We start from the raw sequence: 18,381 nt of genomic DNA on the forward strand, positions 1-18,381 counted from the left end.
CACCACTGAGATCAATCAGTGTCACCCCCAGCCCCCAGCACAGAGACATGGGCAGGGAGCTGAGTGAGGATGGGGCAGATGAGAAAGAGTCCCAGATGTGCCAAGAGGGGGGAGGGATAGCTCAGTGGTTTGAGCATTGGCCTGCTAAACCCAGGGTTGTGAGTTCAATCCTTGACAGGGTCATTTAGGGATCTGGGGCAAAAATTGGGGATTGGTCCTGCTTTGAGAAGGGGGTTGGACTAGATGACCTCCTGAGGTCCCTTCCAACCCTGATATTCTATGAAGAAGCACTGATGTGAGCCTCCATCCAGAGTAGTCCTGGATCCTCCTAGACATATCCCCAGCAGGGTCTTTTCCATGCAGAAGTCCAGGGAGCCAGCTTTGTAGCCTCCCCAGCTAGGCAGCATCCATCGAGCTGGGCAGTGGTCCAGTTGGGCAACATACATCCAGCTCTCCAGCAACCCAGCCATGCAGTTTCCAGGATCCCCAGCTGCTGGGCTGTTGCACGCTCTGTCCTTCCCCACAGCCAACCACACAGGCTGTGGTTAGAGACTGAGACTCTTGAGCTCTGCATTTGGATGAGTGTGTGGGTGACCCTGAGGTTTCCTGCCACTGCTCCCTGCACTGACTCTGAACATGCAGCTACAGATCTTGCTCCTGCTCCCCATGGCCTTTCTCCTGCCCCATGGGGCTCAAGCTGGTGAGTACAGATGAAATCAGGGGCCCCTGGGGCTTTGGGATAAATGGGGAAGTCTTAGGGATGGGGACTCAGCGGGTGGTATCTAAGGGCCTGTGACTTTCTGTACCCCAAGGTTCACCCCTCTTACGGGACTGTGATAACTTTTGTACAAAGTATGCCTTGTCTGGTATCATTCAAAAAACCATTATTGTCTGGGTAAAATATATGTGGCATATAAAGTTATAAGATTCTACTGTATGGTTTTACTACGACATACTGCAGATCTGGGGAGCAGCCACAAACCAGTTCTCCAGAGACAAAAGGCTAGGTGATGCCTCAGCCAGGTGTCAACAAAATCAAATGGACCATCACCTGGTTAAGTGGCCATTCTTGGGCAGGAAAGAGGGTGTTGGCAAACAAATCTACATCTAGACAATGAAACCGCTTGGGGTTCCTTTCCATACAGACTTTATGTCTCGTAAACTTCAGCTGGAGATAATTCTCAAAGAAGAGAAAGAGCTACAAGAAGGTGGAGCAGACACCCCAAATGATCTCTTTCTTTCTCTCTACCCACGGCTCTCACAACACCGAAAGTACAAAGGAAGTAGCATTGGACTGGGGAAAGGATCCTGACGGAAGCCAATTCACCCTGTAAGATTGCAGGAACATGTGATGAGAGACTTTTCAAACGATACCTCACAAGGCATATTTTGTATGAAATTTATCACAATCCTGTAAAGGGTTGAACATAAAGGTACAGACTATTACAGGGGATCGGGGCGTGTTGTCTCACCCGGCACTGATACTGATCAGTGTTAGCCACAGACCATTTAAGAAGATCTGGGGAAGGGCAAAAAGGGACTGTGACAGGAGGACCGAGGTGACCTTGAGAGGAAAGACCCATGTCCCAGCTCCCCATCCCTGAGCCAGCCAGCCCCCTGACCTTGGGCCAGATCGAAGCCTGCCCTCCCTAGAGGGAAATGGCTTCCAGCAACTGAGGCACCAAATATTGGAAACATGAGGGCTAGTTGTGCTGGGCTCCAGATGTTACACAGCTGGTGCCCTGTAGCCTTCTAAAGCATGATCTTTGCCCATGATTGGTGGTGACAGGTGCCTGTCAACTAAACCCCAGGGGATCTCTTCTTCCCTTGATCTCCCAGTGCTGTGCTCAGGGGTTCGCATTGGCTAACTATGGGATGGGGGGAGTTGATTGTCTTAAGGCTGAGACTGTCAGGGGTGCCTGGGAGATGTGGTCTCCCCATCCCCATTCATTTGAAAGCAGGGGTCCAGCGCCTGGGGAGGAGATGGTCCAATGTTATTGCTGGGGGTTGGGGCAAACCTTGTTGCGGGCGGGGCGTCTGCTTTCTTAGATCAATGCAAAGAAGTCATTTTAGCCATGTGGGGATCCCACAGCCATTGCACCCAACACACAGGTATGTGGAAAAGCTGTAGTAGATGCCAAACCACGTGGGTCCATTGACTTCCCTGGGTGCACCTAGCAAAGGCAGGAGCTGAGGCTTTGCTCGGTGGGACAGCTGTTCTCCACGTGCGAGAGACAGGAGGGGCGAGAAGTGGTGAGTTGGTGAAGCAGAGAGTAAAAGAAGTGCTGGCAATGTGGCTATAGGAGCTGGACTGTGATGGCTGTTGTCTTAGCTGATACACCAGGGATTGAACTGGGGCACCTGACAGAAATAAAAGCATGAACTGCTTTAGAGCCCAGGGCCAAGAACAGGTCCTGGTGGGATCCCCTGGAAACCCTCTTTAATTCCCCATTCAACATTGCATTTTGCATGCAGTCAGCAAACCAGTTTCTAACCCATTTCACCTGGATTAAAACATGTTGGTGTTACCGTGTCTCAATGAGAAAGTCATGCGGCACTTTGGCAAATGTCTTCCAGGAGTCCAAATCTCTCTCTTGCCTCAGCATGGTCGCCTCTATCAACCAGCCTTGTAATGTTGTCCAAGAACGACATCATCTTCATTTAACAAGGCCTGCTGTCCATGGAACCATATTGATTGGTATCAGTTATATTGCTCTCCCTAAGCATCTCTACTGATGGAGTCCCAGCTCAGCAATTCCACCACTTTGCTTGAGATGCTGCTCATGGACTTGGCATGTCTGACAGATGAGGGATGGGATCCACACATCCCCATACAGACCCACCATTGCCTATCTAGAGCCATTCCCGAAGTATTCGAGGTCCCTGCTTGAGCAAAGCAGATGCACAAATATGTTGCTGGATCCATTTCGGTCCATTCAGGATTTATCTTGTTGCCGGCACCCAGTGCCGAGAGGCAAAACAACAGCAGGGGTTCGTTACCCAGTATGCTTCACTCAATAATCACAACGGGGTGGAGAAGCAGAAAAGTTTATTTGAAGCTTCAAAAAGGTACAGGGAGATTAGAATCTCAAATCCTGCACGCAGAGCAGGAAGTTATACAGGCTTTTATACATTCTTTTTTTAGCATACTTATTCAATAGCAAGCTGCCCTAAGTATCCATATAGCCAGCCAATCCAGTTACCAGCTAGTGCCCTTGTTCTCTGTATCATTTGTTAAACCATACATAAAGCTGCTTTATTCAGCATTGTTCTTCCATATCAGCCCTGTTTGGCCTTGTTTAGTTTCAGGCAGTCTGACTCTGCAACATATTGTTGCAGATCCTCAGAATAACTGCTGCGAGTGCCTCCAGGTCGGGGGGCCAAGGACACTTGGGCCTAGTACGCAGAGCTGCTGCGAGTGCCTCCAGGCAGGGGGGTGCCACGGACACTTGGGCCTAGTGCGTGGGGGCTTCATCGACACTCGTGGTCTTCCATCCCCTCGAGTTACCTAGTGGCCATGCCCCAGTGTCCCCAACAATCTTGATCAAACAATTCCAGTCTAGATCGATCCACATCTACATATACAAGTAGTTCATGTTGTGTATTTGGTTGTCATGGTAATAGAATCTTGTTGTTGCTATGGCACCTGCGTCAGATTATTAGGGATAGCCCAGCCAGTTTTGACTGGTCGGTCAGCTCAGTGTGTGGCAATAAATGGCTGCTTTTCAGGTTTACTGCTCTCTGTGTCTCAAGTGATTTCTTCCTAAAACTGCTGCCCCCAAGGATACAACAGTTCAGTTCTAGATTGATGCACACCAATGCCCATCCATTCTAGAACAACAGCACTAGGTTCTAGACCAGAGGTGGGCAGACTACGGCCCGCAGGCCACATCCGGCCCGCGGAACGCTCCGGCCCGGCCCCTGAGCTCCTGGCCAGGGAAGCTAGTCCCCGGCCCTTCCCCCGCTGTCTCCCCTCCCCCGCAGTTACGCCGCCACGTGGGCAGCAGGGCTGCGAGCTCCCGCCACTTTGAACGGCATGGTAAGGGAGCGGTGGCGGTGCACACGCGCGGGCGGCAGTGGGGGGGTTGGGTAGAGGGTCCCGGGGGGCAGTCAGGGGACAGGGAGCAGTTGGGGTGGGGGTCCCGGGGGGCAGTCAGGGAGCAGGGAGCGGTTGGATAGGGGGAGGTTCTGGGGCAGTCAGGGGTCGGGGAACGGGGGTGTTGGATAGGGTGTGGGAGTCCTGGGGGGCCTGTCAAGGGGGCGGGGGAGGATGGGGCTGGGGGTCAGTCAGGGGACAGGGAGCTGGGGGGGTTGAATAGGGGGTGGGATCCCGGGGGGGGCCGTTTCAGGTGTGGGGTCCTGGGAGGGGGCGGTCAGGGGACAAGGAGCAGGGGCGGTTGGATGGGTTGGGAGTTCTGAGGGGGGCAGTCAGGGGGCGGGAAGTGGGAGGGGGCGGATAGGGGGCAGGGCCAGGCTGTCTGGGGGGCACAGCCTTCCCTACCCGGCCCTACGTACCGTTTCGCACCCCGATGTGGCCGTCAGGCCAAAAAGTTTGCCCACCCCTGTTCTAGACCCATCTCCTCATCCTGCCAGTGCTGGACCCACCCGCTATCTGGATCCTGCAGGTAGCTACAGTAGGGGCCACCAAATGGAATCCAAGACCTTCGGGGGGGTTGGCTGGAGAATTCAGGACTGACCCCTGGGGAAGGTGGGATGGAGGATGGCTGGACCACTAATGCTCCCTTCTCTGTGTATGTGAATCCCCCAGGGGGATGGCACCTCCACTGACAGGGAGTGAGTGAGGCTGGGGCTCTCAGAGCACCCTGAGGGGTTGGGTGTCCCAACCCCCACCGGCTCCTGTGGGACCCCTCTGCCAATCCATGCCTCAGACAGGAAGGCCGGCTGTGGGGCTAAGGCTCAGGGCTGGGACCCAAGAAATCTGGGACCAGTTTGTTGCCGGCACAGAGTGCCCGAGGCAAGCAACAGCTGGTTCGTTGCCTGGTATGCGTCGCGCCAATGACCACAACAGGGTGGAGAAGCAGAGAGATTTATCTGAAGCTTCAGATAGGCTGCAGGGAGACTGAACTGTCTCAAATCCTGCAGCCCCAAATGCAGATTACAGTATACAATTTATACCTTTTCCTATTTCACTACACAAGCTTATACAACCAATTACCTGTTGCCCTGTACAATACCGTAGCCAATCAGCTAAAGCAGCCAGTTGTGTTTTTCCTCCGTAGCATTGCCTTATTTGGGTCGAGCCTTGCCTTATTTGGGTCTATTTGTTACTAGTTTTTGCTAAACATTTCTGCCTTATCTAGACGTTTCCCAGGCCGAAGCCGGCCTTGGCTAGCGAGCCGTGTGCAGACCTGCCTGTTTGTGTGCTAGCTTCCTCAGAGTTGTGCAGGGTCACAGAAAGTTCAAGGAGCAGAGGGGCTTCAGTTTGTCTGGAGCAAGAGGGCTTCATTGACACTCGTGGTCTTCCACCCTCCCGAGTTACCTAGAGTAGTGCCCAGTGTCACCAACAAGTGCCTAGCTCAGCCCAGGCTCCCTGTGGATTTCATGGGCCAGTCCCCAGGGCTGGGAATTTCATGGAGGACGGATGGAAACTGAGCACCCAATCCCCTTAAACAGGTGTAGGAACAATCTCACTGTGCTTCAGTTTCCCCGTCTGTACCGTGAGAATGATTCTGCCTGTGTCTGTTTGAACTGGAAACTCTTTGGGGGCAGGGATTTGGGGTCTGAGCAGTGCTCAGCACAATGGGGAGCCCTGATCTGTCTAGGTGCCACCCTAAAGCAAATAACAGCAATGTGTTAAGGTGCAAACTTTGACCAGGGAGCCAGGGGACCTGGGGCTGTGGTGGAGGCAGGAGTCGCTGGGTGGGTTCTGACTCTGGGGTGCCCAGGGAGGTCAGGCTGGGAGGTCACCCTGGTCCCTCCAGGCCTTGAAATTTGTGGGTCTGGGTATCTTAGTGCAGAGAAGCCCAGGGGTGTTTTTTACACCTGTAGTAGGGAGGGGGCAGGGTGAACCACATCCGCAGCCAGGCTGGGTGGGCACCAGAGCAGGAAACCCCTTGCCCTGATGTGGGCACAGCTGTGGCTGGAGGCTTCCCCAGCGGGCGTCTCTGCTCCTGGCCCATCCGGGGTAGAAGTTTCCGGGCAGGAGTGTACCTGCCTCTGTGGTTTCCAGGCTGGGCCCTCCCAGACTCCTGCCTGGTCCATATAACTCCCGGGGCTAAGGCAGAGGCTCCATGCCTGACCGTGGATGGCTCAGATGATGCAGCTCTTCATTCTGGTCCTGCTACCTGTGGCCTTTCTCCTGCCCCCTGGGGCTCAGGCTGGTGAGTGTGGGGAAGGAATTGGAACCTGTGGGGAGTGGCACCCTCACCTGGCAGCTGGAGCTGTGGGCATCAGTGAGGATCTCCCCCAGATCCTGCTCGGGCTATAGGAAACTTGAAGCATTTCCTGAGTGTGGCTGGGGACCCTCAGGCTGTTTTGGGATCCCACTGTCAAGCCAAGCCCCAGGCAGGGGGGTTGCTCACAGGGCTAAGGCACAGGGCTGGGACCCAAGAAATCTGGGACCATTTCCCAGCTCTTCCCAGGCTCCTTGTGGGAATACTGGGCCAGTCCCTGGAACTGGGATTTTCATGGAGTGCTGATGGGAACTGGGCACCCAAACCACTTAGGAACAATCTCCCTGGGCCTCAGTTTCCCCATCTATACAATAAGAAAATTGTTTCTTCCTGTGTCTGTTTGAACTGGACACTCTTTGGGGCAGGGGTTGTGGGTCAGTGCAAGGTCTGGCGCAATGGGGTCCCTGATCTTGGACGGGGTCATAGGAGCACACGGCATAATGGGAGCCCTGATCTTGGTCAGGGTCGATGCAGCACCTGGCATAATGGGGGGACCCTGATCTTGGTTGGGGTCTGTGAAGTGCCTCGCACAATGGCGGGGACCCTGATCTTGGTTGGGGTCTGTGCAGCGCCTCGCACAATGGGGGGGACCCTGATCTCGGTTGGGGTCTAGGCAGCACCTGGCACGGTCGGGGGGGCCTGACTGGGTTTGTTTAGTGTGGAAAAGAGAAGACTGAGAGGGGACATGATAACCGTTTTCAAGTATGTAAAAGCTTGTTACAAGGAGGGGAAAAAAAGGTTTGCTTAACCTCTGAGTATCCGCCTCTTAATTGAAATGAAACAAGCACAGAAACTGTTTCCTGATCTTGCCAAACCTTTTTTTAAAACTTTCCCTTTATTGTTTTAAGTAGTTTACGTTTAACACAGCGCTGTGCTGTTCTTGCTTCTTCTTCTTCTTCCTTTTTTTGGTCTTTGCTGCTGCCTGATTGCACACGTCCAGTCCCAAAGGGGGTGTGTGGGTGACAGATCAGTTCCTAACTCTGGTGTTGGTGACTCTGAGGCTCTACTGTAACAGGAATTTGTTGAAGGTGGCCTTTTCCAACTCATCCATCCCCTTGGGTGGAGACTTGTTTGGAGCTGATCACAAAAGGTTTTTTATTTTTCCATGGGAAAAACCCCAAAACTTTCTTTTACAGCAAGCAAAACCTGGAAACTTCCACCTAAAAATTACCAAAAACTGGGGGGAAAGAATCAGCTTCACAAGAAAAAAATCAGACATGTTCAAGGAGAGAAAAGGCTTTTTGAGAACAAAAACATACCCTTAGTAAAAACTACAATTTTCCACTGGACCAAAAAATTGGTGGGTCAGTCTTGGAGCAGCCCTGGTTGGTCACTGTGGGTTGACGGAGAAGGAGAAGCGTCCCCAAGGGACCTCTCAGTGCCGTTCTGGGGGCTGCCTGGCCTAATCTGGGATGACATTGCCCCCCCCAACACTGTTAACTCCACGCAGTGCGATTACTGACCCACTCCCAGTGCATTTGGTACCGATTCTCCACCCAGGCAGGTCAGAGCTTCAGATTTACCTTCCAGCCCCATGGGGTGTCCAGTCTGGGGGAGAGCTGAGGAGGGGGCAGTGTTCCAGGAACAGGGATCCTCCAGAGAGAGCATCACAGGGGGTGGGATGAGGTTGGGGGCTCCCCTTCAGGATGGGGAGCTCAGTCCCAGCCCAGCCCAAGGAGACAATGGGAGCTCTTAGTGTCAGCCTGGTTTCCCCCCAGGTGAGATCATCGGGGGCTGGGAAGCCCAGCCCCACTCCAGGCCTTACATGGCCTGTCTGGAAATACAACACAGAGACAAGAGATTTCACTGTGGAGGGTTCCTGGTGTCAGAGAACTTTGTGCTGACAGCTGCTCACTGCAATGGAGAGTAAGCGCCTCTGAGCAGGGGACGTCGGGGCAGGTCAGGGTTAGCAGGTAATGGGGGAGCCGGGAGCTCTGGTGCCATCTTAGGTTGCAGGGAAGGAACAGTTAGTAGGTAAATCTGGGAGAGCAGAGCCCAGGGGTCTGGTCTGCTCAGGCGGCGTCAGCTTGTCTGTAGGGGCCATAGGCACCAACTCTGTGGGCGCTTCAGGGCTGGAGCACCCCTGGAGAAAAATTGGTGGGTGCTCTGCACCCACCAGCAGCCAAGCTCCCTGCCCTGCCCCCCTCCGTCCCAACTCACCTCACCTCCGCCTCTGCCTCCTCCCCTGAGCGCAATGCGTTCCCGCTTCTCCTCCCAGCGCTTGCCACCGCCAAACAGCTGTTTCGCAGCATAACAAGCTGTGGGAGGGAGGGGGAGGAGCAGGAACACAGTGCGCTCAGGGGAGGAGACAGGGAAGAGGCGGGGCCGCGGTGGGGATTTGGGGAAGGAGTCCAATAGGGGCAGGGAGGGGTGGAGTTGGGGCGGGGACTTTGGGGAAGGGGTTGGAATGGGGGCAGGGCAGAGGGCTGTGGGGGTTCGAGCACCCACCAGCCCCAGGAGAAGTTGGCGCCTATGGTAGGGGCCTCTGCAAATCATGGTCCAGATCCAGTGCTGGGTAAATCAATGGAACTATGGCCAGTGACACCAGCTGGAGTCTGGCCCATTGCCCAGATTGGGGCAGGGAGGGGCTCACAGCCCCAGGCAGCTCTGCAGGGCTCTGGGCTCGGAGGAGCAGGGCATAGACCCCTGTGTGGATCTAGCTGGGAAAGGGTCACTGGGCCGGAGGGGAGCTGAGACCCAAGGGCCCGGCAGGAGGACAACGAGGAGTGAAGAAGCTCAGCCCTTGTGCTGGTGGAGACACCTGATGGGACCCCAATGCCACTGGGGAAAGGCCCTGTGCCCACCGGAGTTAGTTTTTCATCACAGAAGCGGAGTCCGAGATCTTGGCCTGAGAGCCCCAGTCTGCCCTGTCTCCCCATACCACTGTCCATGAGTCAGACCCACATGTGCCCATCCCCCACCTCACGTATGCTCCTGCCCCTACAACTCATGCATTGCGCTTGGCTTTTACAGCGAGATCACTGTGTCCCTAAGAGCCCATAACATAAAACAAGTACTGGACATAAAACGACAAAAGATCCCTGTGTGTGGAAAGATCCCACACTCAAAATACAACAAGACCACCCTAAACAATGACATCATGCTGCTGCAGGGACCGCCCCATCCCATCCCCCCACCCCCCGTGACCCCACACTACTGTCTTTACCGCCTCCATCCCATCACCCCGCCCCCAGTGACCTCACACTGCTGCAGGTACCGTCCCCATCCCATCACCCTGCCCCCACTGACCCCATAGTTACGTGTTTTGCTGGGGTTATGGGTGTCTCTCTGTGTCCTTGAGTGCGACCCTCATGTTGATCTTGTCTCTCAGCTGGCCAAGACAGCGAAGCTCAATACAGGGGTGGGTACCATCGCCCTGCCCCGGGCCAAAGAGGTTGTAAAGACAGGGACTTAGTGCAGCGTCGCTGGCTGGGGCAGCACGAGCACAGAGAGTGAATTGACACTGGCCACGCTCCAGGGGGTAGATGCGGTGGTGATGAAGGATGCCAAGCGTCTGAGGAAACGTAATGACACATATCAATACTATGACGCCTCCAAAATGATGTGTGTGTGGGGGGGGATCCGAAGACGAACAAAAACTGTGCAAAGGTAAATGTGCTCCTGGCTTCTAGCATCCTTGAGAAATCATTATTATTAATGAGGCTGTTGGGGTTGCAGTCAGGCCTATGAGTGGCTAACAGGGATCAGGCCCTGCTGCACCCAGTGCTGTACAAATGAATGGGAAAATAACTTGTCTTTTCTCAGGGGGAGGCAGAGAGCCGCTGGACAGGGGAGTGGGTGGGGCATTGAAACCAGCTGGGCTGTGGGAGGGCCAATCGGAGACTGGGGGGACATCAGGGGCTGACACTGAAGCCAGCTGCCGGGGGGGTGGGGGGGAAGGGGGGTTGTGCGGTGTCACTGCCCATGAGCTGCTCATCAGCAAGAAACGACTCACTGGGCTGTTCTCCATCTGTGGTTTATTCCATTTCACAGAGCGACTCTGGGGGCCCCCGATGTGTGGGAAAACAGCCCAGGGCACCGTCTCTTGGGGATCCGAGGATGGGACCCCCCCTGGGGTGTACACAAGTGTCTCCACCTTCATCTCCTGGATACAGGAGACGATGAAGAGGCTGCAGCCCTGAGCTGCTCCAGAAATCGCTGCACTGGCTGGAGCTGCGCCACTTTGGTCCTTTGGAGAGGCCCAGATATAGGGCCTGCTATGCAGAAGGGCTACGGCTCCCCAGGCTGAGCCTCCCACAGCCATCGCTCGCTCAGGCAGCGCCCATCCAATGAACATCAATCAAGGGAGCCTAGGGGGTTTAGGAACCAGGTTCAAGGCCTGCTCCTGTCAGCTCCCTTGTGTCCACCGGGATCCTCTCCATTCAGTGGTCCATCATCCATTGAGCTATGGAGAGACCCGGACAGGCAGCATCCATCCAGCTGTGCAGGCTTCCTGGCTGACACAGGGCGTGACTTCCCCTCACCCCACGTGGTTGGCTGTGGTTAGAAACTGAGATGCCTGAGCCCTGCATTTGATGAGTGTGTGGACGACCCTGAGGTTTCCTGCCCCCAAGATCTCCCCCCTGCTGAGTCTATAAAGCCCCCAGGCCTGAGGCAGATGCACTGTCCCTGCACTGACTCCAAATATGAAGGTACAGATCTTGCTCCTGCTCCCCATGGCCTTTCTCCTGCCCCCTGGGGCTTGGGCTGGTGAGTACGGCTGGGATCAGGGGCCCCTGGGATTTTGGGGTGAATGGGGGGTCTCAGGGATTGGGTTCAGTGGGTGCTATCTAGGGGCCTGTGACAATCTATACCCATATGTTCACCTCTTTTACAGGACTATGATAAATTTTATACAAAGCATGCCTTGTGAGGTATTGTCTAAAAATTCATACTTTGCTGATCATTACTGTCCTGGTAAAATATGTGTGGCAGCTAAAGTTATAATATTCTACTGTATGGTTTTACTAAGATATGTTCCAAGTCTGGGGAGCAGCCACAGACCAGTTCGCCAGAGACAGAAGACTAGCGAATGCCTCAGCCAGGTGTCAATGTAATCAATTGGACTATCACCTGATTAAGTGGCCATTCTTGAGCAGGAAAGAGGACATGGACAAAAAAATTACATTGTGACAAAGAAACAGCTTGGGGTTCCTGTTCACACACTTTCTGTATCATGAACCTCAGCTGGTGATGGTTCTTGTAGAGGAGAAACAGCTATAAGAAGGGTGAGCAGATGCCCAAAACGATCTCTCCCTGTCTCTTTACCCACGGCATTGACAACACTGGAAGTGCAAAGGGAGCAGAATTGGAGTGGGGAATGGAACCTGACTGAAGGAAATTTAGCCAGTAAGATTGTCAGTGCCCTTTTGGGGCTTGCCTGGCCTAATTTGGGGTGACCTTGGCCCTGAATGCCATTAACTCAAGGCAGTGCAATTACTGACCCACTCCCTGTGCATTTGGCACTGATTCTCCACCCAGCGAGGACAAATCTTTCGATTTACCTCCCAGTCCCATGGGGTGTCCAGTCTGGGGGAGAGCTCAGGGGACAGAGTTCCAGGCGCAGGGATCCCCCAGGGAGAGCATCATAGGGGGTGGGTTGAGGCTGTGGGGATTCCCCTTCGGGATGGGGAGCTCAGTCCCAGTCCGGCCCAAGGAGATGATGGGGTTCTTTGTATGAACCTGGTCTCCCCTCCACAGGTGAGATCATTGGGGGACAGCAAGCCCAGCCCCACTCCAGGCCCTACATGGCCAATCTGGAAATACAACGTGGAGACAAGAGCTATCACTGCGGAGGGTTCCTGGTGAAGACAAACTTTGTGCTGACGGCCGCTCACTGCCAGGGAGAGTAAGCGCCTCTGTGCTGGGGATGTCGGGGCAGGTCGGGCGTTAGCAGGTGATGGGGGAGCCAGAAGCTCTGGCACCGTGGTAGGTTGCAAGGAAGGAGCAGTTAGTAGGACAGGCTGGGAGAGCAGAGCCCAGGGGTCTGATCTGCTCAGGGGGCGTTGGTGTGTTTCTCGGGGCCTCGGCAAACCATGGTCCAGCTCCAGTGCTGGGTAAATCAATGGGGCTATGGCCATTGAAACCAGCTGGGGTCTGGCCCATTGTCCAGATCAGGGCAGGGAGGGGCTCACAGCCCCAGGACAGCTCTGCAGGGCTCTGAGCTGGGGGGAGCTAGGCATAGACCCCTGTGTGGATCATGCTGGATGGGAGCTGAGACCCAGGGGCAGGGAGAACAATAAGGAGTGAAGCAGCTCAAGGGAACAGCACAAGGGACTAGTGGAGATAGAGGCTGGGACCCCAATGCCACTGGGCAACTGTTCATGCTGCAACCAGTGCCCACTAGAAGGGAAATGCCCCTTGTTCCATTCCCCCCCACCCCCACACCTCCAAGCCAGCCAATCCTCAGCAACGGAGCCGGATCGGAGCTGGCAATGTGTACAGGGGTATGTACATTTTTGCTGGCAGAAGCTGAGCCTGAGACCTCAGCCTGACAGCCCCAGACTGCCCCGTCCCCTCCATGTCACTGTTCATGAGTCAGACCCTCATGTGCCCGTCTGCCCCTGACATACGCTCCTGCCCCTAACGCCCCATGGATTGCTCCTGGGTTTTACAGCGAGATCACTGTCACACTGGGAGCCCATAACATTAGACAACGGGAATGGAGCCAACAGAAAATACCTGTGAGGCGCCAGATCCTGCACCCGCGATACAACAGAGACACCATTAGCAATGACATCATGCTGCTGCAGGTACGGCCCCCATCCGATCACGCCGCCCCAGTGACCTCATACTCCTGCAGGTACCGTCCCCATCCCATCACCCCACCCCAGTGACCTCACACTGCTGCCGATACTGGCCCCATCCAACGTTCTCACTAATTATTACCATCCATGTGCAGAATGAATATTGTTATGTGCAGCAATATGGAGGGGATGTGTGGCGGGGGTGGGGCCGAGGGGTTCGGAGTGCGGGCGGGGGCTCAGGGCTGGGGCAGAGGGTTGAGGCTTGGGGGGTGAGGGCTCTGAGGTGGGGCCAGGGATGAGGGGTTTGGGGTGCAGGCTGCCCCAGGGCTGCGGCGGAGAGAGAGGACTCCCCCCAGCCCTCTCTCCCTGAAGAAGCACCTGGGCTGGGGGAGAGCATCTCTCCCAGCTGCAGCAGCTCCAGGGCTGCGGGAGTCCTCTCTCCCTGTGGCAGCCCCGGGGTTGGGCAGGGCAGAGAGGCGTCTCTCCCTGCCGCACCGCAGCCCTGGTGCTGGGGGAGTTGCTGAGGCCCCGCATGCCCCAAGCTCCCTCATCACCGCCCCCACCTCACCCCACGCCCGTGAGTGCAATGTGCACATTTGTGCGGCCCTTGGTGGCCTCCTGCATGGCCGTGGAGGCGTGCAACTTACAGGGAATGTAGTCCCCCTCCCATCACCCCGCCCCCAGTGACCTCACACTGCTGCAGGTATCTTCCCCCTCTCATCCCCCTGCCCCCAAGGACCTCCTACTGCTGCAGGTTTCACCCCCATCCCATCACCTTGAGTCTTGAGTTTCTGAGTTGTCTCCATCTGACACACACACACAGACACACACACACATACACTCTGACTGCACTTCATGGGCTGTTTCATTCCCCTCCCCTCTTTGCCCCAACAGCTGCAACACAAGGCGCGTCTGACTGAAGAGGTGGGACTGATTAATTTGACTTCTGCTCATCACAGAGTGAGCCCGGGGACCATGTGCAGCGTGGCTGGCTGGGGGAGGACTAGCCTGACTGATACACCCAACACCCTTCAGGAAGTGAACCTGTTGGTGATAAGCGATGAGACCTGTTACAACCGGTACCGTTACTATTACCCCTCCAGCATGCTGTGCGCAGGGGACCCTGATGACCAGAAGTCAATTTATCTGGTAAGTGGCTGATTGGCTTGGGCTCCTGCTGCTGGTTGTCCTTCCTCAGCTGCATTGTGGAGTCAGCCGGGGCTCACAGGGGCCTGGCAAGTGCAGTGGGACCTCAGCCCTATTGATTGTCTAACCCTAAATGACTAGACCCTGGTAACGTGCCTATCCTACTGTAGAGCCTTCCACCCAGGTCGTACACTGACACCTTCACCTCCTTATTGTCACGCATTGGCCAGGGGTATCCCGCAGCCCCTCCCTGCCTGATTCACACGCCATGGGAGTGTGGAAAGAATGACACAGGGTGGCAGGGTCCAAATAACGACATTCATTAACGACGCACAACCCATGAGGCCTGGCTCCCAGCCCACGGCTGCTCTGCTCGGGTTCCAGTAATGTAGGAGACATAGGACAGTGTGAGCCCCACTGGAGGGCTCCCACGCTGTTGACAGGGACATCACCCAATTCCTGAGCACTACAGTCAGTGACAGCCCCAAGCTGGCTCTTTCACTCTTTCAAATCCTAGACGAGCCCCTCCTCGGAGTCATGGCATGGCAGAGTTGAGACCAGACCAGACCAGATCATCCAGTCTGAAAATTTGTAGATCACAGGCCACCAACCCTGCCCAGCATCCGCACACTAAAACCAACAGCCAAAATGTGACCAAGGCATCACGGCCCACAGGCAGGGCTTAACTTGTAATCAAAGAGGTGTCAGGACTTAAGCAATTAGGTGCCAGGGCTCAAGCAATTTTTTACATTCGTACCTGATGCAGCAGGCCCAGAGGCGCCAGGGCTATGGACGGCCAAATCTGGCGATGCTGGGGCTCAGCCCGGGCACAAATTAAGCACTGCCCACTGGAGACAAACCTGTGGTGGCGACAGGCAGAGAACAGCAGGGACTGAGGGGCCACCAATGCCCGAGGCCCCACAGTGGCAGGAAATGGATTAGGAGAGATGTGCCCAGATTGTTGCAATGGGTGACCCATGCCCCAGAGGAAGGTGAACCCCCCTGCGCCCTGCAAGGTCCCCACCACTCTGACCGGGGGAAAGATTCCTTCCCAGCCCAGAACGTGTTGATCACTCAGACCCTGTCTGTGTGAGCAAGCTCCTGAAAGGGAGAACCCTCTCTATCACCTCCCGCTTCCCATCCTCAGCCCCGGCCACTTCGGAGGCTTCAGATCAACCCCCACCACCTACTCCCCATTTACACAACACATCTTGAGTGACACATCTGGGATTGATCCAGGGACATCCAGAGCGAAAGGCATGAGCTGCCCCAGCTAGCACTGCAGAGCTGTTGGGTCCCACCAGCTGGCGTCAGCTATGATGATAAAGTCTCCATCACTGGCAACTTTAACATCAAGCCTGGATGGTTTTTTAAACCATCTGCTCTAGTTTAACCAGGAATTAATTCAGGACCATCCAATGGCCGGTGTCATGCCAGCCTAGTGTGGGTCACAGCTGAGAGTGCCAAATTCAGGACAGTCTGGTACAAAAACCAGGGCAGACACAGCCCAAAACTGATGGCTTATTCTATAATTCGATTTCACCAGGCCAGTAACAAAAGTGAGCTTCTCTCTCACCACACTGATTAACAAGAAGCCAAAACACATGTCCAGCCCTTGGCTTACCACCCAGGCAACTGGTCTTTATGCTGAGAGGTTAGGGAAAACCAGATTCATCATATATAGGGATCTTCTAATCCCAAAGGATCAGCCACTTCACCAGGTCAAGCTATAGTTCCGCTCTTACCTCAAAATCATGCTTGTAGCCAAACCTTTAGTAACTAAAAACTAAAGGTTTTATTATAGAAATAAAAGAGACAAGAGTGTTATTAAATGGTTAAAAGAATCATATACATTACAAGTGACATTCAGAGTCTGTAGATCAGGTTCATAGCAGTGATGGTAAATTGGCTAGCTTGCAAAAAGTCTCTGTGGGTCACCCAGACAGGTTGTGGGGTCATTCAGTCCATTGTTCAAATCTTCCTTGTTAGAAATCACAGTCCAGAGAAGTGAAGCAGGGATGAAGACAAAGAAGTGATGTCACCATCTCCACTTTTATACTTTCAGCCCAAGTGCATGGAAAGTTACTGGCAAAAGATGGAGTCTTATATCACAAGTCCTTATCCCATGTCCTTCCATGCCTTGCTGGGTCACTGGGCCTCCATTACCCCTATGCTCTTTCAGGAGTCCTCTGAAGAGGTCCCTTGATATCCATCAACACATGGCTGGCTAGTCCTGATGTAAATCTGCCTGGTGGGTGTCACCCAAGAGCAAAACATATTTGAGATAGACCTAGCCAATATTCATAACTTCAGATACAACGATGATACATGGATTTAAACAGGATAATCACACTTAACAGATTATAACCTTTACAAGGATACTTTACAAGACATGCTTTGTACAAGATTGATTGCAATTTTGTAACAATAGTGACTGAATTATTGTAACTAATCATCTTTATTTTTATACAGCATCACACAGGAGGTCAGACTAGATAATCACAATGGTGCTTCTGGTCTTAGATTCTATGAATCCCCCATCTTGGGCTTCTCAGTGCTAATTCATTTCTTTTTTGAAGATGCTCTGTCTTTAATGGCCCAAACAGTGATGTCCTGGAGTCCTGATCAGTGCATTAAAACTCATCTCCCTGTTTATTCTGGGGCAGGGCGATTCTGGAGGCCCGCTCGTGTGCCGTGGAGTGGCCGAGGGCATCGTCTCCAAGTGCATCAGGAACAGCATCGCGCCTCCTGCTGTGTACACACGGATTTCCCACTTCATGCCCTGGATCACTGACACCATGAGAGGAATCTAGCAACACAGAGCCCCTGGCCAGCCACAGCCTTCTGCTACACAACCTGCTCCTGCAAACATGTGATCAGACTTCCCTCTTAGTCTGGGCCTAGCTATTCATTGATTTATGATCAACATAGTCCTTGTGGCCAGATCAGAGATGGCGCCCTGTAATGGGGAAAGGCCCCGGGTCCCATTCCCCACCCCTCTGAGCCAGCCAGTCCCCCACCCTGGGGCCAGACTGGAGCTGCCACCCCCCAGGGAGACCACATACCACGTTCCTTTCTGCTTGTACCCTGGATAGTCTCTGTAAAGCGCTGAGGAAAATATGCAACGTTCCCTGCTCTGTGGGTCACAGATACAGCTTGTGATACACTAAATGGCTTTTTGCAGCAGCTGCTGTTGGTGTCTGGACTCCTGAGTGTTTCGCTGATCGTGAGAGGTGGGCTGCTCCAAACTCCTCACACAGCTCAGTGTCCCTCTGAGTGAGGGTTTGGGTGTGGGGGTTGTGGGGTGTGAAACTACAGTTAAAGGGGACGTGTGGGGAGAAGGGAGAAGGGCCCCAATTCAGCCAGGCACTGAGCACACTCCGACATTGCAACCCATGTGCGTAGCCCCTTTGCATCCAATCAGAATATGCAAGTGCTTAAAGTCAGACACCTGATTATGCACCTTGCTAAATCAGAAGACAAATAGGAGAGAGAGAGATAGATAGAGAGATAGATAGATAGACATAGGGCCTGCTTTGCAGAAGGGCTGCGGCCCCCCAGGCTGAGCCTCCCCCAGCCATCGCTCCGCTCAGGCAGCGCCCATCCCATGAACATCAATGCAGGGAGCCTAGGGGATTTAAGAACCAGGTTCAAGGCCTGCTCCTGTCAGCTCCCTTGGGAATCCCAACCCTTAGGCTGCCTCTTCACTAGGGAACCAGCTGGTTTATTTCCCCCAGGGTAACGGACACGGGCCAAACCCTGGAGCAGACCCAGCGGTTTGTAGCTCTCACCCATGTCACCCTGTCGAGTGACCGTGTATAGGAGATCCTCGTCATTACCTGACCTGCTAAGTCGTGTTAAAACTGCAGCCTGCCCTGTCCTCACTGGGCCTTTCCCGTGTGTTAGTTCCCCCTGGGGGGCCACTTCCCATTCCAAACACACCTGTTCCCAGTGTGGACAAGGCCAGTGGGAAGGGAACGCAGTGAAGGCTACGCTGAACGGATTGCAGATCAATCCCCGGCGCTGATCGCCTCTTTCCCACCTTCCCTGCCCCACCCTGCCATGCGGCCTGCTGC

At 54.4% G+C, this 18,381-nt stretch overlaps 1 protein-coding gene and 1 pseudogene across 1 annotated transcript; both read left to right on the plus strand.

Moving 5' to 3' along the window:
- The first annotated feature begins 570 nt into the window (after positions 1–570).
- On the plus strand, positions 571–17,156 carry LOC141996960 (mast cell protease 1A-like). The gene is made up of 5 exons (XM_074969254.1): positions 571–700; positions 12,114–12,261; positions 13,030–13,165; positions 14,054–14,308; positions 16,972–17,156. Exons 1-5 carry the CDS (start codon positions 637–639, stop codon positions 17,116–17,118), a joined length of 750 nt encoding a protein of 249 aa, XP_074825355.1. The 5' UTR covers positions 571–636; the 3' UTR covers positions 17,119–17,156.
- LOC141996961 (granzyme H-like) lies at positions 6,275–10,555 on the plus strand (annotated as a pseudogene).
- Positions 17,157–18,381: the final 1,225 nt, after the last annotated feature.

This window comes from Natator depressus, chromosome 13 (genome assembly GCF_965152275.1).
Source record: "Natator depressus isolate rNatDep1 chromosome 13, rNatDep2.hap1, whole genome shotgun sequence".
Lineage (NCBI taxonomy): Eukaryota > Metazoa > Chordata > Testudines > Cheloniidae > Natator > Natator depressus.